General features: G+C 43.4%; 1 protein-coding gene across 2 annotated transcripts in view; it reads left to right on the top strand.

The window, feature by feature from the left end:
• The first annotated feature begins 1,335 nt into the window (after nucleotides 1-1,335).
• Nucleotides 1,336-22,933, top strand: part of MAPRE2 (microtubule associated protein RP/EB family member 2) — a 163,204-nt gene continuing 141,606 nt past the window's right edge. The window contains exon 1 of one of the 2 annotated variants that reach the window (XM_079943252.1): nucleotides 1,336-1,399. Coding sequence is in view for 1 of the 2 variants with exons in the window: in XM_079943251.1 (XP_079799377.1) it covers nucleotides 2,877-2,900 (24 nt within the window). In the remaining variant the exon portion in view is untranslated. Of the gene's footprint in view, nucleotides 1,400-2,835; nucleotides 2,901-22,933 lie in introns of those variants that run through there. The other variant, XM_079943251.1, reaches the window with a different exon arrangement.

Here is a 22,933-nt window from a genome sequence, read left to right as displayed (position 1 = left end):
TCCATCCCTGGTCAGGGATCCCACATGCATGCCGCAACTAAGAGTTCAAATGTCGCAACTGAAGATCCCGTATGCTGCAACTAAGACCTGACACAGCCAAATAAATAAATAAATATTTTTAAAGGAAGGGAGGGAGGGAGGGAGGGAGGGAGGAAGGAAGGAAGAAAAGAAACTTGCCTAAAGTCACAAAGCTATTAAGTGGTGCAGTCAGACTCAAAATACGCTGGCCAACGCCAAAAGGGTGCTCTGAACCTTGCTACTCAAAGTGTGGTCCTCAAACCAGCAACACTGATGTTACCTAAGAGTTTGCAAAAATACAGACTCTCAGGTCCAACCTCAGACCCACTCAAACAGAATTTGGTTTTAACAAGGCCCCCAGATGATCCCTCTGCACATTAAAGTTTGGGAAGCACAGAGCAAAGTCACTCCACTCTGCAGACTTCACTTTAATGGATGCTGGGGAGATGGGGACAAGCTTTCTCCCGAGTTGCAATTTGGGGGAGAACAAAGGTATATGTGTGTTCTCCAAGGGCAAAAGGAAGGATTCAGACAACAGGTTCTTGCAGTTTCAAACACTGGAGATCAGCAACAGTCAGGACCACTTCCAAAAGCAGCAGATACGGAGCTGGGTCCTGAAGCCAGAACATTTTCTCAATTCATTTCATTAAAACTCCGTGTGCTCTTCCAGGTGGACAAGTGCCCAAATCGATAAACTGGAGTTAGCGCCTCCAGCCTGATTCCATTTCCCAAACAGAATCCAGATCTCAACCAGCACCAACAAGCAGATTTCAAACCTCAGTAGAACTTGCTATTACTTATTACATTGTTTATCATATTGTTCAGCTTAGAATTGCCTAGTTTAATTAATAATGTTCAGGACAAAACTAGTTTGCTCTGCAGTATCCATTTTTCCCCAGGTATGAGTACAAACACTTGGTGTAAAAAGCAGATGCAAGCCGGTTGGTGTGCAGGCCCCCAGTTACAGGTACTTCATTCAGGGTGTGGGGTCGCCTCTTAAGTCCCCTTTCTGAGCCGCGCCGGCCTCCTCCCTCTCGGCTGGGGCCCAACAGTTCGGCTCCTTCCACCGGCTACCACTTTATTCCTTGTCACCAACTCACCCTGGCTTCCTAGGGCCCTAACCAGCGTTAGGGACTGACCCGCCGGCGGGTCGCCTCCGACCTGCCCAGGCCTGTCGGCGGCGGCAGTCCCCACTTGCACCCCGCACCCCCCGGGAAGGGGTGGCCCTGGCCGGGCTGTCACGGGTGGCCCCGCCGGGCGGCGGCGGTGGCAGGCGGCGAGTCACGTGTGGCGGAGGGGGCGGAGCGCGACCGGACGGGTGGGTGGAGAAAACAAAGCCCCCAGCTGTCAGTAGAGGAAGGAGGCGACGGCGCCGGAGCAGGTGAGTCAAGTGCATTTAAAGCGGTACCGCCCTGGCGCACCCGGACACCCCCAGGCCTGGCGCAGTCCCTCCCAGGTCAGACGCTGGCCGCGCCTCCTTCCGCCGCCTGGGGGCTGCAGTCCGCCAGTAGCTCAGCCGGCGGGACCGGGGGTCTCCAAGCCCAGCAAGAAGTTGTGCAGGGGTCGGCGCCGGGGCCCCTGGGTGTGCATCCGCTGCGCTCCTGCGGGCCACATCCCTCCTTCGGGGCCCCAGAGCTGCGCACCCCGGGAAAGGGGAGGGAATCAGGGCTGCCACGCTGGCAGAGGCAAAGTGGACCGGCTCGGGGGTTGAGAGCCGGGCTGGCCAGGACTCTTGGCGCTGGAGAAGGAGGGGGTCTTGCGAGTGCGCGCCCGCAGCGCGCGGACCTCAAGGCGACGGAGTTGGGGCGCGGGGACTGAGAACTAGGGGCGCTGGCCGGGGCTGTGCGCTTCGGGGCAGACCAGGAAGTGCAGCGCACGGGCGACAGCCGGCTGGGGATCAAACCTTGGACCGCCCCCCCCCCCCAGCCCAGCTGCCTCCCCCGGGGCTTCTCCAGCGAAGAGCAGCCCCACCTCTCCATTCCGACTCCGGTTCCCGCCTGTGCTCCCGGCGCCCGGGACGCGGGAGCCGGATGGGTGGGAAAGAGAGCGGGTTATTATTCTGATCGCAAGTGGTTTTCTGCAAGGAGAACCCTGCGCTCAGGGCGGGAGCAACTCAGCGACTCCCCATTCTGTTTAAGTAAGAAATTCTTCAGTCCACCCTTCAAAGGACTGGGCAGTGACCACAAATCCCACAAAGGGCGGGCAGGAGGGGTGGGCACAGAAAGACCCTCCCTTCTGAACCCGGAGCGCTCGGTCATGCAGACTTTGAGACCCCGAAAGGGCCAGTGGACTAGGTCACCCCTTGAGTCACTTTGCCAGTCCCGTGCCAAGGGCCGCCCAGTGCAGAGGGCAGAGCTGTAACCTCGGAGGCAGGGGCGCTGCAGCTCAGGAGGAGCCTTTGTCTTAACCCCCAGACCCCTTCTGCTGGTCCTCGCTGGGTCAGTAGCGCGTAGAGTAATTAATATTCCAAACATTAGCCGTCCCTTCGCCCGGGCACCAGCCAACACTGCTGTACGCTCCCTGCGGGTTTCTCCATCTCTTGCGCACATCCTCTTCTTTTCCAAAAACATGGAATGTGGTCCAGACCCGCTAGGCAAGAGGAGGTTACTAAACGCACTGTAGTGCAGTCACGTAAAATCAAGGGTTAAGTGTTCAAACCTGCACCCGCCCGCCCGCGAGGAGACGGAAGAACTTTCTTGATTAGCATAGTATCTGCCCTGGGGGCCGCACTGCGACGCGGCGGGTCGGTCCCAGCGAGGTGAAGAGTGCAGTCCCCTCTCGATTGAGGTTTGACGCAGCACCTGCTTCCAATCTGAAGGACCCGAGCCTTCCAACTTTGCCGAACAATACACTGTGGAATGAAACAGAACAGAGATCAGAAGGTAACCGAAAGAATAGCAACGTTTGAGATGCTTCGCTTAAGCACTAAATTTAGCTTAGTTTTTAGCAAGGGTGGGGGGCAGGGGCAGGGGTCCTTGCCAACCTTCCATTCTGGAAATGACCCTTGCTTTGCTAGCGTTCTTTGCTGCCAAATTAATTAAGATACCGGTTAGGGGCTGTCAATAGATCTCCAAGATATGGAGGTTGGGAGCCCACCGAGTGGTCGTTAGGTAAGCTCAACTGGCAAGTTTCACTTGCGTGGGAAGAACAATGCTTCTTCAACGCAAAGGTTCCCAAATTTTTCTGCCTGGGGAACTTTGAAAAATCCTGATGTCCATATCTCATCCCAAACCATAATTAGACTGTTTTGAGATGACAGTGAGGTTTGGGGTTGTTGTGGTGGTGTGTTGTGGGGTGTGTTTGTGTGTGTGTGTTAATCTCCAGGTGATTCCATTGTGCAGCCAAATTTGAGAACCAGTGAGGCAAGGGCAGAGGTCAGTGGCCGGCAGCTGCAAGCTGCAAGACAAGACGCCAGTTTAACTACCTGGGAGGGTGGGGAAAACCACACTGAAACTGGAGTGCTGCTGACCAATGCCTGGGGTCGCGGGGACTGTCATCTGGCAGCTTGGCTGGCGGTGGTACCTGCCACATCATTTTTCACCCTCTCAGCCTAGGGTCTGGTTCTTAGTGGAAAGATCGAAGTTCACTGTCAGTGCCTGGTTTCTGCACGGTTGTTAAGGATACGGGAGAAACTTCATTCCAGAGGTGATTCACGTGTAGCAGGCAGTGGGGAAACCCAGCAGAAACTAACTTGGAGCAGCCTGGTGAGTCAGAAGCCTGCACTCAAAGGCGGATCCTGAGAATAGGAAGTAATTACATGGAGTAGCTTATTGACACCCACTACTCCACTCCTTTGAAAGCACTTTTGAATATGTGATCAGGATCTGTTTGCTTGTTTGAGCCGCTCCCTTTTCCAGCCCTGTAAAACACAAAGCCAACTAGATAGACGTCTTGTAATTTCCTTGGTGAGAGGCATGTAGAAAAAAAAAATGTTGGAAAGTAGTTTGGGTTATTTCAATTATGCGAAACAGAGAGGATGAATTTGCAAAACAAATTTTGAATACAAAAAAGTCAAATAACTGATTACACATTCAGAGGTAAATTAAAGGATCTATTTAAATAGAAATGGTTACATCTAACATTTTACGAGGAATCTTATGTTATTAACCAAAGGTTTCTTGCTTAAAAAAAATCATCCTCAGGCATGATCCTAATAAGATAGCCTATTTATAGATATACACAGTTTATGAAATACTTATTTTTATTACTATTAACTTCAGTTATCTCTCTTTTCCTCATTATTCTTTATATCATCATAACTCTCTTGCCTAAACGCTTTCTTCTGCATTCTCAGTTTCTTTAAGGGGGAACAACCATGCCTATCACATAAAAAGCATTCAATATCATCAGCTGTTGAACTTTATTTGAACCCCTCATAACACCTATGTACCCTGCTTGGTATTCTGTTATCTAGAAGGGGTCTTTAATGTCTGCAGCCCCTATAGCACAGAGCACAGGCCTTTTGTGTTTGTACTGAACATTATCAGAAGGTGGGGAGAATATTTATAAGCAAAGCATCCTGAGTACATTCATTTTTATTTTTTTCCAAGACAGACATTCTGGATATGTAGGAGCCAAAGTTCTGTTACCGTTCTTAAGAGCCATAAAATGGTAGCTCACTTGTTTGCTTACATTTTTACATAAAACAATTTAGCATCCTGAGAATAACTAATAATTGTTATATACTTAACTACAGTCTCATGGATCCAAGATTCACTTCATGAAAATTTCACTCTCTACCCATTATTATGGAAAAAACACGTATTTTTTCCAAAAGGAACCAATTAAGCTAGGAGAGTTGTTTCAGAGTAGGATAAATGGCAGATTAATAGTTAGACAGCTTTTATTGTCTTCTACCTACATTAAAAATAGCGCAAATATATTTAAATATCCAGCATATTTAAAAATGGAAATTTGGATGTATTCCTTGCTGGATACCAGCAAAAATAAATGTTAATAAGAATTTCCAAAAGCCAAAATGATGTAAATGGACCCGTTCTCATTTCTGTGTAGCTGAGAAAATTCTCTGGGAATGCACTTCTGAAATTTCAACTCCTTTTAGGGAAGGTGTAAGATACTGAAAGGCTGAAACATAGTCTAGAAAAATGGGACGAATTCAGATAAATCAGAAACTGTTCATGAGAGGATAGTACAAACCTAGCTCTGTGATATTTACAAGTAGCCCAAGAGGGCGAGGTACAAAGAAAGGGTATAGCCTCAACTTTAGAAGCTCTGAAGTTTTTGAGAACAGATGAGAACCACCCAGTCTTATTACCTTAAATTTATACAGCCCATTGATCTTATTAACCTATCAGGGCCTAAACACAGTTGGGTAGATAGTATTCCCATGTGCCAAATAGCACAGGTCCAGAAATTAAATGATCTTCAAAGTGGGGAGAAATCTGGAGCCCTCACTCCTTTTCCAGGGTCTGGTCTATCATCCTGCTATTTCTTGACTAGCTTTGATGTAATCTTGTCTGGAGGTTTTGGGTAGGCAAGCTCAGTTCTAATTATATCATCCCTTCTTAAAGTAGGAGAAACTCTTCACCTATATCATGCTCTCATTTATTCTCAAATTATCAACCTTTGAACTAGGCCAACCCCAAACGATTGGAGCCACATCGTTGGCTTCTTATCCAGAGAAGCAAAGTAAGAATTTCTAACTTGTATGAGGGTTCTTAAATGTCAGTCGTATCATCCAGCAAAAGCGTAAATGCCCGGTACAGCATCTTTACTAAATAGTCCTTCAACGGATGCTTCACTGTCTTCCTGACAGCACATGCCATTCACAGGAGGCTCTCAGCAGCATTCACTTACTGGAGACCACAAAGAACACACCCAACTCTTTTACGTGTTCACCTGCAACCATCCTAAGTGTTTAAAGTGTATTGATTCTCCTTAATCAGGACAATCTGGCTAAAGTATTTCAAATCTGTTAATTGCACAAGATTTTTGCTCCAAATCTATAACCACACATTTTAAGAGAAGTATTCAAAATTGTGGTTTGTTACACCAGAGCCTCATAGAATAGAATTATCGGTAAATTTGCTTCCAACAGACCTAATAATCTACGCACTTCAGAAATGACTACTGACAAACTTCATGCAATGGCATTAAGCTTAGGTTGAGTTGAAACCCATGAGTCCATCAACAGATCAGCAAACTCGATCAGGGATCAGCCACCTATGACCCAATGTCTCTTTTTGTATAGCCTATGAATTAAGATTGGTTTTTGTATTTTTTAATGGTTGAAAATAGAGCAAAAGAAGAAAAACATTTGTGGACCCTGGAAAATCATGTGAAATTCAAATGTAAGTGTGCAAAATAGTTTTGTTGGACTACAGTCATACTTACTCACATATATGTTGCCCGTGGCTGCTTTTGTCCTGCTGCAGTGGAATAGAATAGTTGCACCGAAGACTGTATGGGCCACAACACCTGAAATATTTACTGAATATTTACAGTCAAGGTTTGCAGACCCTGGGTTTATTCCAACTCAATATACTTCTGTTTTAAATGAGAATTTGCTCACTGAAAACCTTGGTATTTTTTCAGTTTTTTCCCCTTTAGAGAAGGGGAAAAATTTTGTTTCCAAACATAGGTCAACTAATCTCCAAAGATAGTTTAGTTTCACATTCCCCTTTTCTGTGTATTTACTCCCCTGTTGAGTATATTTGCAAAAGCAGTACATTTCTAAATAATATGTGAATTTTAGTGATGTGGTCAGCTGTAAAACTTCTGAACCTAAACAGCCCAAACAGTGCAATACTAACTTACATTGAGCTACATCACTGTTGCCAGAACTCTAGAAAATAGGAAAATATACCCTTGACAACAAGCCCATGGTCACACTTGCCTCAATTCTTTAGCCGTAGAAACTTCCTTTTCTTCCACCCTAGGAGGGCGTTTATATTCTTATTTGGTTTAGTATATTAATGCATAATTTGAGGATCTATTCAGATTTAGATGTTTTTCATTGACTGTCACTTCATACACTTAAAACATGATATGGAAACTTGCTGCTTGGGGAAATAGCACCACTCTTCTAAAGTATACATTTAAGGTAAATTGCTTGCTACTTACAAAGGCAATGATCATTAGGTAATAAGCAGATATACATATAGTCACTTATATCACTAAAGGCTGACAGTATGCCATGGACAATTTAGTTTGAAATTTCTAAATTCAAAAACAGATCAATTATGATCCAGAAATTCAAATTATATGCCTTCTGCTCAAGGCTGGACAGATTACTCTTAAGATTCTAGAAGGAATATTTGAAAGGACACCTACATTGATAGGAACTTGTCTTAATTTTTTACTGTAAGTGTTGCCTCATAAAATTTCCTTCAGTCCAGAGAACTTCCTCTTTTTAATGACTTGTTAATGTCACAGGCTATTTGCAAGTGAGTTTCACTTAGATTAATAGAGCAATTTTAAGGGTTATATATAATTTGTGTCCTCTTCATCCCTTCCAGAATCAGTACACCTGCAATTTAGAGACCAAAAAAATCAAACATTGCATTATAAGTAATGTAAATTTTGAGGTGCCTGAGGTCAGGTAAATCATTTCTGAAAACTAAAACAGATTGTAAGTGTATTTAATCCCATCCTAGGGCTATTGGTAGTAATGGCTTGTAGGCAACTAACTTCCAATGTAACTTAACCCACTAGTGTTCCTGACAGGAGTAATTGTGGAAGGGGAGGAGGGAGACAACAGAAGACAGGTTGTCTAACTCCTGTGCTGACTGGGTAAGGAACTAGTCCAAGTGAAATTAACTTTCCACCCTTATCATCATTTAGATTTCACTAAATTTTTTTATGAAATACATTTTGTTTGATATAGTGTCTGCCGTACATATATCACTCATAGTTCTCTCCAAAGTAGTTCCTAAAATTAGGAACTAATTGGATTGACTATATTTTTACCAGAATAGGGAATTCATAATTGTCAATTGCTTAAGCAGGGGCAAAGCACTCAAAAGCATTTTGCTAACACACAAACCTTGGTTCTAACTTAGAGTTAATCATAAACATCATGGCAGGAATGCTATTGATATTTAAAGTCAGTAGAAGGGAAAATAAGCAAGAAAAGGCAGCTGGAAAATGAGGTAATTCCTGTTTTTTTTGCTAAAGTATCTGAAACTTTTTATTGGCTGTCATACTTAAAAGTGAAATCAGAGGACTAAATTACTGTCTTTAAAAGCTGGTTAAGTCGGCTTTCAGCAACTGATAAGCAAGAAGGGAGAGAGTGCCTGCAATCCCCTTACACTTTCCTTCCTTCGAAAATAATGTTAAATCTAACCACCCTGCCAAAATGTGATGTATTAAGAACTTCTCATGAGTGTAAGAAACCACGATCTCCATTTTCCCACTGAGCATCTTCAGTTCTCCAGAAGTGGAAAAGACAGGCAACTAGAAGAAACACTTTCCTGCTTTGCACCACCTGGTCCTTCCCCAGAAAGGAAGCTATTGATATGAGACTCCTGTTAGCTTCACTTCCAGCTTGCCCTCTATCATGATTTTTTTTTAAGTGTGGTCTTTTGGGCACAAATCTCTTAAAAGGAATTTCCATGAATCAACAGCTGTAATAGCCAAGTACTCCATGTGGTATTGCCAAGTCCAGAAAGCAATTCTCTGTGCAGCTGGAATGTTTAAGCAACACTGTCAGTGGGTCTGTTAATTCTTCATCCCAGCATCTGCTCCCTTAACACCTAAATGTAAGTTAGAATCCAGGGTATGTTTTTAGCAATGGTTGCTGCATAAAACACAGGACGCCCAGTTAAATCTGAATTTCAGTTTAACAGTGATTTTTTTTTTTTTAGTATAAGTATGTCCCATATATTGCATGGGGTATTCTCATACTGAAAAAATTAATCTTATCTAAATTTCAAATTTAACTGGGCATCCCATCTTTTTGATGGTGGTTGATTGAAGTTTTATTTTTGTTTTCTCTTTTTGTTTTTGCTAAATTTCACAATCCTACTTTTATCTCATAATCTCAAAATGACTAGCTTTCCTGGTCTGTAAAATATCTGATCCGAGACTCTATTTCTGGGTTAATAAAATATCTGAGCTGCCTTCACCTACTAAAGAGAAAACTCAAGCCATTATCGGAAGTTTTCTGCACATTTTGCTTAATTAAGAAGGGAAATAAAAAGTAAAGCCAGATCTCGAAAGTTAGCAATTTTTTATTTGTAAGATATCTTAAGGTACTTTCTATTCTTTCACAGACTTTTTAATAAAGTAGATACTTTAATGGGTAAATTATTAGCTCAATTGGGGTAACGTGAGAAACCCATTAACCATGTCCACAGGACATTGTTGATTGAAGTTCAATCTCAGGTGATTCCAATGATGCCTTGCTAGTCAAGCGAGGTCCTGGGACCTGTAGCATCAGCATCTCCTGGGATGCCTTGAAATGCAGAATTTTGGGCTCCACCCCAGACCTTCTCAATCAGAATCTTCACTTTAACAAGATCCATAAGTGATTCGTATACACCTTAAAGTTTGAGAAGCCCTGAACTAAAGGATCCACTTTTTCACCATAAATTGGTCTTTATGTTTAATATCACGTTGCAATAATCCTTAAGAAACTGTTTCTTTTAACACACAGGAAGGAATGGTTTATTTTGATCAAATATCTTCAAGATAGGCAACTATTGTATTTCTATTTTATTCATATGAAAATTCTAAATGACCATTTCTAATATTGTTTCATAATGAGCATATGTAATAAAATAAGACAAATGTAAGTTTAAAAAAGACTCACTAGAACTAATTCAACAGCCTATTAAAACATTCTGGGTTGCCCTTGAATGAATTAAGTGACAAATAGTTCCTGGCCCTCAAATCACCAATAAATCTTTTTCGTGCTTTGTTACTTCATTTATTGCAACTTACATAAGAATATTTGTAATCCAACACCACACATTCATGGTATCCCTAGGTTCCTCTAAAGCTGAACAAAGGACATACAGTTTGGAGCTATGGCAAATTCCAAACTACACTTATGAAATTCTAAGTTTTAAAAAGTAATTTAAAAGGTCCCATAGATCTTAATCCCTTTTGAGTTCAAAAACCTTCCTTCTCTATGCTTGCCTGCTTGTTTTTTAGATGTTATAGGGTTGTATCTTAGGAAGAATTAGAGATGTTGGAGCGAGTACATCAGAAGGCCTGATGTTTATAACCAGTTCTGCAGCTGACGGGACTTGGTGATTTTGGAGACCTTAACATCCTTCATCACCATCCCTCAAACTGTTCCTCGTCTGTCAAATAGAGACTGTAGGGTCTGAAATTGTCTCACAAGATTCTTTTTTTTAATATATAAATTTATTTATTTATTTTTGGCTGCCTTTGGTCTTCATTGCTGCACGCAGGCTTTCTCTAGTTGTGGCGAGTGAGGACTGCTCTTCGTTGCGGTGCGTGGGCTTCTCATTGCGGTGGCTTCTCTAGTTGTGGAGCACGGGCTCTAGGCGTGTGGGCTTCAGTAGTTGTGGCACACAGGCTCAGTAGTTGTGGCACACGGGCTCAGTAGTTGTGGCTCGCGGGCTCTAGAGCACAGGCTCAGTAGTTGTGAGGCACAGACTTCATTGCTCAGCCGCATGTGGGATCTTCCCGGACCAGGGATCGAACCCGTGTCCCCTGCATTGGCAGGCGGATTCTCAACCACTGCGCCCCCAGGGAAGCCGCACAAGATTCTTGTAAGGATCAAATTAGATAATTCTATGTGTGGGTTTTCGTGATGACTGTGTTGTGTATGGTGCTGTGGTAGTATGATTTGTTTAGTGACCCGCTTCAGACACGGCTGGCCGTTGACTAAATACTACATGATGTGGTCTCCTACAACATGCCTGATCTGGAAGAAAGGTGGTGGTCATTTTAACGGCGCCATCTATGGAACCATCGAGCACATATCTCATAGACATGCAGCTTGATGTCCATGGCCAGCACAACTCTCCCTTCTTCGCCACAGAAACTTAAAGTTCTCCTCCTGGCTGGGGAAAGCGATGTGTCCTGGGGAACCAAGCAATGAATTCCTTATCAGGGTACCACTCATGGCTCTGTGAAGTCAAATGACACAAGGCTTTTTGCTGCCAGAATTCTATACAATTCCTCCTGCATTTTTTTTCCCAGGAAAAATTTTCTAATGGGTTATAAAAACGCGTTTCAGTATTTTTAATTAACTTTTAAAATAAAATATTAGTCCTTTGAAAACACGTTTTTATGTTGTCATCATAAGCACATCGCTATGTAATTGTTGTAATCAGTTATTAAGTAGCTTGGTGTCAAACAATCACATAATCCAAGATTGGAAGAAGCTGCCTGGTCATTTTGTTAAAGGAACCCCAGTGCAGAATTCTACCCACACCCGCGCAGCCCATGGAGGAGAAACTCATTTGTTTTGTTGTTTTAATAAATTCATTACAGAAACAAATTCATTAGTGAGGGTCTGAAGAAGATGAGGGAGGGGCGTGAGGGGAAGCGCTTCTCATCTTACCACCTTCATGCAACTATCACAAATCTGTTTTTATTTTTGTGCAAAGCTCTTATTGTCTGTGTTCGCATTCAACCATATTTCGCCTGAAATTTTCCTTAGCATGTTGAATGTTGTTTCCCATGTTCAACAGTGTTTCTAGCTTCAGTGTCTTGGCACGTTCCTCTGTCTGGGATGCCTTGCCTGGGATGCGTTTTCCAGCCTTTGTCTTACCACAGGTGTTAATCCTTTTAGGTCCCCACCCCTCAAAGTGTTCTCCCGGGACCAGTGGAGCATCTTATAAATGCCCAAGCTCAGGCTCCACCCCAGACATTCTCCATCAGAATCTTTCCTTTAATAAGATCCACAGGTGTCATTGTTGTGGGTTAAATTTGAGAAACATTGTTCTGGAAAGTCTTTCCTAAGCTCCTAACCGTTGCTTCCCACCACCTCCCACTGGTCCTCCCATCCAGGACAAGTTAGGTGGATCCTTGCGGTTGCCCTTTAATTCCCCCAACGTGGGCCTCCCCAGCACATAAACTGGTTGGAGATGGTGATGGATGCCTAGTCATCGCCACATCCCCGGGTCCTGGTGCAGCACTTGACATGTAAGAGTTTTATATTTGGAATTGTTTCATTGTTTTCCAACACCACTGCTTTCGCAGATGAAGAAATGCAGAAGTAAGTTTTTCTTCCTACTGGGAAATGGGGTACTCAGGTAGGGCTCTCTTGGCCATTGGCCTGCAGTTTGGGGGTCCCGTTTGTTGCAGTCTTTATTATGGAAAACTTATGGGGTGGGGGATGATTCTCTGTCTGCAAGTAATTTCTGAAAGTCCACTGCTGGAACTTTATTTCTTTTACTTAAAATATTAATATCTATTAAACACCAACACCTCTGAGAGGAATCGCGCTTTACCCTCGGTTTGAAGGTGGAGCAGCTGGCAGGTCTGGGTAAGTGTTTAGCGAGAGACAGATACTGGTTATCTGACGGGAAAAGATACGGAACACTAGTAGGTGATAGAAAAGTTAAGATAGTGGAATGCTGCAAAACAACGTCTAATTCTGACAGATGTTACAATAGTTTTGTCTTGAATCATACGCTTTTCCATTTAAAAAAATCACATTTTTTAATCTATAAAAATCTCAGGGGCTTCCCTGGTGGCGCAGTGGTTGAGAGTCCGCCTGCCGATGCAGGGGACATGGGTTCGTGCCCCGGTCCGGGAAGATCCCACATGCCACGGAGCGGCTGGGCCCGTGAGCCATGGCCGCTGAGCCTGCGCGTCCGGAGCCTGTGCTCCGCAACGGGAGAGGCCACAGCAGTGAGAGGCCCACGTACTGCAAAAAAAAAAAAAAAAAAAAAACTCAGGATGGGGCTTCCCTGGTGGTTCAGGGGTTAGGACTCCGTGCTTCCTCTGCAGGGGGCGCGGGTTGGATCCCTGGTGGAGGAAGTTCTGCGTGCCGCGAGGTGCAGCCAAAAAAAAAAAAAAAATCTCAGGTTGGACTTTTCTCCCCCATCCTGCATCTCATCTATGACAAATTTCATCCACCCCCTACATTCAGAGCAAAACTAAACTGCTACCCTGGCGATTTTTCTTTTCAAATGTTTGTTTTTAAATTGTAGACAAAGTGCAGGTACATCTATACCGATGTTTCTAAACTCACATTCAAACTAAGCAACACCTGAAGCATGGGGAGCTTCCACTGTATTCATGAACCACTAAGTCTTCATGGTGGAAGGAGTGTTTCGTGAACGTGGGGATGGACAATCTGATGGAGGGAGGCTCAGCCCTGGAGGCTGCTGTTTTGAAGTAGCAGGAAACTGATTAAGGCTTTGGAATCAAACTGTACCCAGAAACAAGGAGCATCTGTCCTGCAGGGCTATTGTTCGTCATATTTGAAAGGAACGAGAGGCTCCTGGTACTGCTTACCAACAGCTCTCACAATTAGCCACACAGACCACAAGGAGTATAATTATGTCCAAGAATGTGTGGGACTTCCCTGGTGGCGCAGTGGTTAAGAATCCACTTGCCAATGCAGGGGACACGGGTTCGAGCCCTGGTCCGGGAAGATCCCACATGCCGTGGAGCAATTGTGCGCCACAACTACTGAGCCTGTGCTCTAGAGCCTGCAAACCACAACTACTGAGCCCGTGTGCCACAACTACTGAAGCGTTGCGCACTGCAACAAAGAGTAGCCCCCGCTCGCCACAACTAGAGAAAAGCCTGCGTGCAGAAACAAAGACCCAATGCAGCCAAAAATAAATACATTTATTAAAAAAAAAAAAGAATGTGTGGCTTGCCCCGCCCCCCTTGGGAGTCTAGCCCTGTACTTACGCATCACCACGGACACCAACTCCAGAGGAATGGTGAATCTGAGTTAGGTTTATCCCTTGTGGAAGAGTGTATGAGGTTGTCTTTCTGTCCCAAACTGCTTACCTGAGTGTCTGTGATGATACTATTCATGGTAATTTGCCCAGACTTTGGACCTTGGGTGCGGTTTGTAAGTCATTTGATGCCTTCAGAGTGTACCTTGTTGAGTAATCTGACGCAGGTGAGCCATGCAGGATGGGCAGAACAATCGTGTGTTCTACATGATGTAACATCAAGCCTAGGTCCATTTGAGTCATATTTTCCCATGGTAGTTGTGGCCCATCCCAGAGGAAAGCGATTTTTAACATATCCTTGTGAGGCTTGGTGGTGTTTTAAGGGTTGCTCTTGGATTCTGAAAGCTATGTGCATTTTTTGTTTGTTTTTCACATTTGGGGGGTTTGTTTTAAAATGTTAAATAACCTTGTTACTAACCTTGGACTTTGATTATGTTAATAATTTTGTATGAATTTGGTTGAGAGAGTTTTACACCTTGATTTCTCTATCCGAAAAACGATACAAATGTTTGTTACTAATGATCATGAGTAGAGGCTCTAGAGATTAAAACATTAAAAGAGTAAGTTAAAATTATTCCAGATGTGAAGAACCAGAAAGATGATAAACAAAGAAGCAGGGGAGTCCGCCTGCCGATGCAGGGGACACGGGTTCGTGCCCCGGTCCGGGAAGATCCCACATGCCGCGGAGCGGCTGGGCCCGTGAGCCATGGCCGCTGAGCCTGCGCGTCCGGAGCCTGTGCTCCGCAACGGGAGAGGCCACAACAGTGAGAGGCCCGCGTACCAGAAAAAAAAAAAAAAAACAAAGAAGCAGCAGCAACAGCTACCAAAATATTCAGAAGAAAAGTAAACCTGAGTTAAGACCAAAAAAATAGTTGTCTCTAATTAACCTCCTATTCAAACAAGGATCTTCTCTTAAAATCTTTGCAAGTTAGGCATAACTTTGTCCTTATTGTTTTCTTTTGTTTTTTTGCGGTATGCGGGCCTCTCACTGTTGTGGCCTCTCCTGTTGCGGAGCACAGGCTCCAGAGCGCAGGCTCAGCGGCCATGGCTCACGGGCCCAGCCGCTCCGCGGCATGTGGGATCTTCCCGGACCGGGGCACGAACCTGCGTCCCCTGCATCAGCAGGCGGACTCTCAACCACTGTGCCACCAGGGAAGCCCTGTCCTTATTGTTTTTATTATTAACAATAAGTCAGTTTAAACTGATTGTCAGAGGACCTGGTTCTTGTCCCAGTTCTGCTCAAAGGGCAATCCAAAACAGCTCAACTCACCTGTGGCCCCAACTCATCAGTAAAGAGGGGCTCTTGTCTTTAACTTATCCTTTCCCCACAAGATATCCCAGTGCTCTGAAAGGTTGTTGTTAATCCAGCTTTCTTAGAATACAATACCGTAGAAAATGCACTGAGGACTGTATTTTCTTTTTCCTCTGGAGAATCTACACATTGTTCAAAACATGAGGAAAATAGTTTTGATAATCCACTAGCACATCGAATGATCGAGTTAAGTCGTAACAGGCAGATGCAGTGGTAAGATTCAAACTTCCACTTAACATACAGAGAATGCCATTGCAGCTCGCCAAAATAGGAAAGCAATGGGATTTCTAGCAGAGCGGATGCATTTTATAAAGCGTCCACTCGGAAACCCTCCTGCGCTCACTTTTCCCTGTGCATGTGGTCATTGGCATTGGGTCATCTCTCCACCAATCAGCTTGGGCTGAGATATGGAGATGTCATATAATCACATCCTGTTAAAGGGAAGGGAGGACACGGGTAAAGCAGAGACACAGACTCAGTCTAGCATTGAGTTATATTGTGCTGCCCCCAGATACAGGCAAAGACAAAAAAGCCTGCATCCCATGGTACAAAGGACGTTCCCTTTTATAAGACTGCAGTTGTGTGCTAGAAAAAGTAGATAGGCCAAACGTCAACATTTGTGGCCAGAGGTAAAAATCATTGCCACTGTTGTCTTATGGTACCATCATTAATGCCAGATGGTGCTTGAGGAGGGGTTTATGATGAACAAAGCCTTCCCCTGACCGGCCCATAATGTCACTGCATGCCGGACTCTGGAGACACGGCCCTTGGATGTCTTCCCACTCCTGGTGGGAATAAACCCAGCAGGTGTGTTCCACCCATCTTGGAGGTCTGGCATCATCAGTGTGTTCTGGCAGAGATGGTCTCACAAGATCGGTACCTAACTCTCTGTATGCTTTTCATTATGCCAAGTTGGATTGACCCTTCATTATGCCAAGTACAGTTGACCCTTGAACAATGTGGGTTTGAACCGCATGGGTCCACTTATACTTGGAGATTTTGCAACAGTAAATACTACGGTACGGCATGGTCCCTGGCTGGTTGACTCCCCGGATGTAGAGGAACCTTGGATACAGAGGGCCGACTGTAAGTTATACTCGGATTAATACCCACCTTGTTCAAGGGTCAACTCTATTTTTAGAGCCACACGTAGCCTTGGCAGTCATCTCATTTAAATCCCATTATATTTCTAGATGAAAAACTGAGGCATGGAAACTTTTCCTACTAAAAACTTAGTACTATTTCAGAGTCTTAAAGTTGGTTTTTTTTTTCAGCTCATTGTTTGCTTTGACAGTGTTTGGCGGGTCATCTAAGCATCCTCCTGGTTCTTGAGCACACGGTCCTCGTTAAGGTGCTCAGCTAACAGCTCAGCATTGGCAGTCCCCTTGAGGAGCAGACAGGAAGGACTTTGTGGGGTGGGGAGGAACCATAAGGCAGAAAAATAAGCCTCTCAGGATCCAAAAGACTTGAAAGAAATGAGACTATTACATGAGCACTGCATGAAATGAAGTGACATCTACAAAGCCTGAAACCCCTCCAACAGTCTTATGAGCTAGGGTTCTACAAGAAAAGTTCCACTTGGGGTCAAAAGATAAAGTTTTGTTTTTCCCTTGGCTGCCAACCTTAGAGAGGTGATAGTCAAAATGTGGGGTTTGCTGAGGTCACAGACTACAGCCCCCTCCAAAAAAGGCAGCAAAATAGGTGTCAGAAGGGCCAGTAAGGGTCCTGCTGAAAGGATTCCTTCGGGTCCCTTTCATCCAGGCCACGCCTACAAGATCTCTTTCATTCAGGCTTTCTCTCCCATTCTGTTTAAGCTATTGGGTTTCCCTAGAGTCGATATTATTTTGATATTTCCTGACAATCTAATTAATACTCAAACCCAGTTGATGAGGGATATGTGTTCAAATTCAGTTATTTAATAGTAATAATGATAAACATAAGTATTTTCCATTTACCTAGAAATTTACGGTTGCTAAAGAAGTTTTACGCATAACAGCAACACTCTCAGTAGCTGCACTTTACAGAAAACCATAAAACTTAGGGCCCAGAGTTTAAATGGCATGCCCAAAGCCACACAATTGGGAAAACCTCAACCTCAGGGAATGTTATCCCAGGTCCAATGTTCCTTCCACCAGGCAGATTTACAAATGATAGTCGGATTCTCTGAGTCGCCCTCAGTGGTCCCTTTAACCCATAAAGGTACTGAATTATAACAACATCTTAACCTCTAGCCTCTTTGTATTTCCCATGGAAAGATGCATGGGGTTTCAAAAAAATTGGTTGACAAATCCATTTTTAGTACACAGTCGACCGCAAATGAAGCCTCCCGATACTCAGACCTTGATGGTCACTTCTTTTCCCTCAGTTTGAAAATGCAAGTGCCCTGATTCATCCAGGAGTGTTGTTAGAGAGTGCTGGCAATCTCAAAAGTCACTTTGTAACATAGCATTGTAAAGCAGTTATACTCCAATAAAGACATTTTTTTAAAAAATCCCTTTGAACCTGACGCTTTGAGGCAGAACGATGGTCCAGGTACACTGTAGTGTTGTGGAGATCCTTAGTATTTGCAAAGTTAAGCTTTTAGCTCCTTGTATACTTCTGCCAGTGTCTGGCAGGTCATCCGAGCGTCATCCTGACTCTCCAGCACACTGGATGTGGCGTCACCTGAATCAATGGTCTACACACGAGAAAAATAACAGTGGCTTCATTGGGGCTGCTCATGTAACAAGATTCAGAACCAGCCATTCAGATCAGCAGAGAAGAAATAACAAATGTCTGTTATTATCACACTGTAACCCATTTACACAGATTCATTATTCAATTAAGTATGTATCATCTTGGAAAGGAGAGAGCTTTCTCTAAAGACCTAAAACTCTGGATGTGTACATGACCCCTGGGAGGTTAGGGATGTGAAGAGAGAGGAGAAGCAAGAGGAAAATGATGGGGTACCCCAAGGATGGAATTTACCTCCTTAATTTTGCTTTGATCTGTCCTGGATAACAAGGTCTGAGCTGTAAGTTGTTCAGATGATCCCAGTTGAAATAGACTGAGTGGCCCATCTGACTAAGCACAGGCTAGATTACCACCCAGCAGATTGTGAAAAGAGCTCAGAGGTGGAGAGACCTTGCAACTCAAAGTGTGGCCCCCAGATCAGCAGCAGCAGCATCATCTAGAGGTTTTTAGAAAGGTGGCCTCAGACCTTACCCAAGAGCTATCAAAACATAATCGGAACTAACAGGATTTCCAGGTGACTCTTGAAAAATTCAAACTACATAATATCCAAGAGGACAGCAGTCGTACATTTTTCCCCTTTGTTCCATGCGCCCCGTCAATCATTGCGTTCACAGCCCCATGATATAATTATTGTGTCTGTAAGTGCCTTGGGGGCTGCACTGTGTATTAGAGCCTCAGCACCTTGCATAATGCCTGGGATAAAATAGGTGTATAGGTGGCACTCAAGAGCTCCAGCTCTGAGATCCACAAATCTGAGTTTGAATCCCAGCCCCGCCACAAAGCTCAGTTCATGTACCTATAAGATAGGAATAAAAATAGCACCCTGCACAGGGTTATTGGGAGTAAATGAGCTGATGCCTGTGACATACGTAGCGCAGCACCCGATGCACACTTGCTGTGTGTAAGTAGTAGCTGTTATGGGCTCAATAAGTGTTGAACAAATGAATGAATAGGAACTTCATGTGGAAAGAAAAAAACTGAAAGATGGTCAATACTTGGTGCCCTGTTGCTTCAAATATATGAAATTGAATTTTAAAACAATATGCAAAGGAAGCCTCACGTAAGAGAAGGAAAAGGTAGAATGGGTCAGAATGGGTTTATAGGAAAGCATGCAATTTGGAACCAGACCAGAGTTTGGATCCCAGCTCTGTCCTTTACTAGCTGTGTGATCTCCTACAACACACAAGCTCGCTGAGCCTCAGTTTCTTCATCTGAAGAATGGGATCAGCGGTCCTCTTTTTTTTTCTCGGCTTATGCAAAAAAAAGTTTTGTAACTGACAGAGTATCCCTACCTCTCAGCATGGCCCTGGCACTTAGGAGATGCCCCATAACGGATGTTTGCTCAATTGAATCAGAGCATGCCATGTCAACGCAATGACAATTGGGTATTAGAATGGACTGTGGCCCTCCAAGACGCAACCCTAACAAAATCCTATTCCTTTGTATTTAATTTCTTTAGGGTAAGGGGTAGTATGGCACAAAAAAAATCTTTCAAACCTCCCTGTGGACAGGTGGTGAGGGAGGGAGACAATAATGAAAAAACTCTGAATTAGAAGTTTGGCTCTGCAACTTGGTACGAGATGAGAGTTCCTAAGGAAAGATACAAAGGAGGAAAAGCAGCGAGCCGAAAATCAAGCAGAGTCAACCTCTAGCCGTAGAAGAATTATGATTTCAAGATCTAGGTGAGATGGTATATGTCAGTGGTCCCCAACCTTTTTGGCACTAGGGACCGGTTTCGTGGAAGACAATTTTTCCACGGGGCAGGGGTGCTTGGTTCAGGCAGTAATGTGAGCCATGGGGAACGGCAGATGAAGCTTCACTTGCTCACTCGCCACTCACCTCCTGCTGTACCACCCGGTTCCTAGCAGACCGCACACCGGTAGCAGTCTGCGGCCCGGGGGTTGGAGACCCCTGGTATATGTGAAAGAATCTTGCAAAATTAAGAGCTATAGACATGTATAACGATGAAAAGAAAAGAAAAGGCTTTAAGGAATAGTCAGCCTCTGGATCAAATTCAATACACGGTTGATTGAATCCACGGATGCAGAACCTGCAGACACGGAAGGCCAACTGCACCATTGTGTATAAGGGACTTGAGCATCTGTGGACTTTGGTATCCATGGACGGTCCTGGAACCGTATTGTATTTTCCTGGAACTGACTATATATATATTTTTATTATTATTCCCCTTTATTTTTTTAACATCTTTATTGGAGTATAATTGCTTAACAACGTTGTGTTAGTTTCTGCTGTATAACAAAGTGAATCAGCTATACGTATACATATATCCCCATATCCCCTTCCTCTTGCATCTCTCTCCCACCCTCTCTATCCCACCCCTCTAGATGGTCACACAGCGCAAAGCTGATCTCCCTGTGCTATGCAGCTGCTTCCCACTAGCTATCTACCTTACGTTTGGTAGTGTATATATGTCCATGCCACTATCTCACTTCGTCCCAGCTTACCCTCCACCCATGCCCCCCTGTATCCTCAAGTCCATTCTCTACATCTGCGTCTTTATTCCTGTCCTGCCCCTAGGTTCTTCATAACCATTTTTTTTCTTTTAGATTCCATATATACATGTTAGCATATGGTATTTGTTTTTCTCTTTCTGACTTCACTCTGTATGACAGACTGTAGGTCCATCCACCTCATTACAAATAACCCAATTTCGTTTCTTTTTATGGCTGAATAATATTCCATTGTATATATGTGCCACATCTTCTTTATCCATTCATCTGTCGATGGACACTTAGGTTGCTTCCATGTCCTGGCTATTGTAAATAGAGCTGCAATGAACACTGTGGTGCATGACTCTTTTTGAATTATGGTTTTCTCAGGGTATATGCCCAGTAGTGCGGTTGCTGGGTCATATGGTAGTTCTATTTTTAGTTTTTTGAGGAACCTCCGTACTGTTCTCCATAGTGGCTCTATCAGTTTACATTCCCACCAACAGTGCAAGATGGCTCGCTTTTTCTCCACACCCTCTCCAGCATTTATTGTTTGTAGATTTTTTGATGATGGCCATCCTGACCTGTGTGAGGTGATACCTCATTGTACTTTTGATTTGCATTTCTCTAATGATTAGTGATGTTGAGCATCTTTTCATGTGTTTATTGGCAATCTGTATATCTTCTTTGGAGAAATGTCTATTTAGGTCTTTTGCCCATTTTTGGATTGGGTTGTTTGTTTTTATTAATATTGAGCTGCTTGAGCTGTTTATATATTTTGGAGATTAGTCCTTTGTCAGTTGCTTCGTTTGCAAATATTTTCTCCCATTCTGAGGGTTGTCTTTTCATCTTGTTTATAGTTTCCTTTGCTGTGCAAAAGCTTTTAAGTTTCATTAGGTCCCATTTGTTCATTTTTGTTTTTATTTTCATTTCCCTAGGAGGTGGGTCAAAAAGGATCTTGCTGTGATGTATGTCATAGAGTGTTCTGCCTATGTTTTCCTGTAAGAGTTTTATAGTGTCTGGCCTTACATTTAGGTCTTTAACCCATTTTGAGTTTCTTTTCGTATACAGTGTTAGAGAGTATTCTAATTTCATTCTTTTACACGTAGCTATCCAGTTTTCCCAGCACCACTTATTGAAGAGACTGTCTTTTCTCCATTGTATATTCTTGCCTCCTTTATCAAAGATAAGGTGACCATATGTGCATGGATTTATCTCTGGGCTTTCTATCCTGTTCCATTGATCTATATTTCTGTCTTTGTGCCAGTACCACACTGTCTTGATTACTGTAGCTTTGTAGTATAGTCTGAAGTCAGGAAGCCTGATTCGTCCAGCTCCGTTTTTCTTTCTCAAGATTGCTTTGACTAGTCGGGGTCTTTTGTGTTTCCATACAAATTGTGAAATTTTTTGTTCTAGTTCTGTGAAAAATGCCATTGGTAGTTTGATAGAGATTGTATTGAATCTGTAGATTGCTTTGGGCAATATGGTCATTTTCACAATGTTGATTCTTCCAATCTAAGAACATGGTATATCTCTCTGTCTGTTTGTATCGTCTTTAATTTCTTTCATCAGTGTCTTATAGTTTTCTGCATACAGGTCTTTTGTCTCCTTAGGTAGGTTTATTCCTAGGTATTTTATTATTTTTGTTGCAATGGTAAATTAAAGTATTTCCTTACTTTCTGTTTCAGATTTTTCATCGTTAGTGTATAGGAATGCAAGAGATTTCTGTGCATTAATTTTGTATCCTGCTACTTTACCAAATTCAATGATTAGCTCTAGTAGTTTTCTGGTAACATCTTTAGGATTCTCTGTGTATGGTATCATCATCTGCAAATAGTCCAACTATATTTTCAAGTTGGATATTTTACCTGGATTTATTGCCCATAATAGATTGGTTAGGAAAAAAACAATTATGAAGAAAATTAGCTTCTGCTCTAGAACTTCACTAGGTTATTTCCCAGGTGAGTGGAATTCAGCATGAATTTCTCCATCAAGGAATCTAGTTATTAAGACAGCCCCCAAACGGTTCATAAGTGGACTCCTCTGTAAACCAAACCCCACAGCTGGGATCCCACGAGCAGTGTTAGTTGTTGCCAGATCAGCATTCTAGGGACCACATGGCTCAAACAGAAAACTCATGGGCAAAGGCTATGCAAAAATTCCTGCACATTTTAACAAGTTCTGTCCACTTACCAAGACTTCTAACAGACTCTGCTGAAAATGTTAGAGTTTGAAAAGATTTCCGCACAAGTTAGACAATGACTATCCATCTTTTGAGGGAGATCTTAGCAACGCTCTTGCCATTGCCGAAGTCTTATTTAGATTTCATATTACCCTTTTTACACTTTTAACATGTTACTGCGTTCCTTCTTTGGGTGTTCAAAGGAATAACAAACTACAGCCAGGACACGTGTAGAGCAGGGTTCCAGTTTTCAGTGTGATCTGAGCAATAAGCTCGAACCCTGGACTCTAAGTGAATCTGATACCATTCTCTGTGCTGCTTTCCTGCTTCATGAACATTCTGCTACATTTCCTTATCGTTCATACTTACGAGCAAAGGA

The sequence above is a fragment of the Stenella coeruleoalba genome (assembly GCF_951394435.1).
Source record: "Stenella coeruleoalba genome assembly, chromosome: 14".
Classification (NCBI taxonomy): domain Eukaryota; kingdom Metazoa; phylum Chordata; class Mammalia; order Artiodactyla; family Delphinidae; genus Stenella; species Stenella coeruleoalba.
Note: the sequence above shows the minus strand (reverse complement) of the source record. Positions and strands in the feature narration are given on the sequence as shown.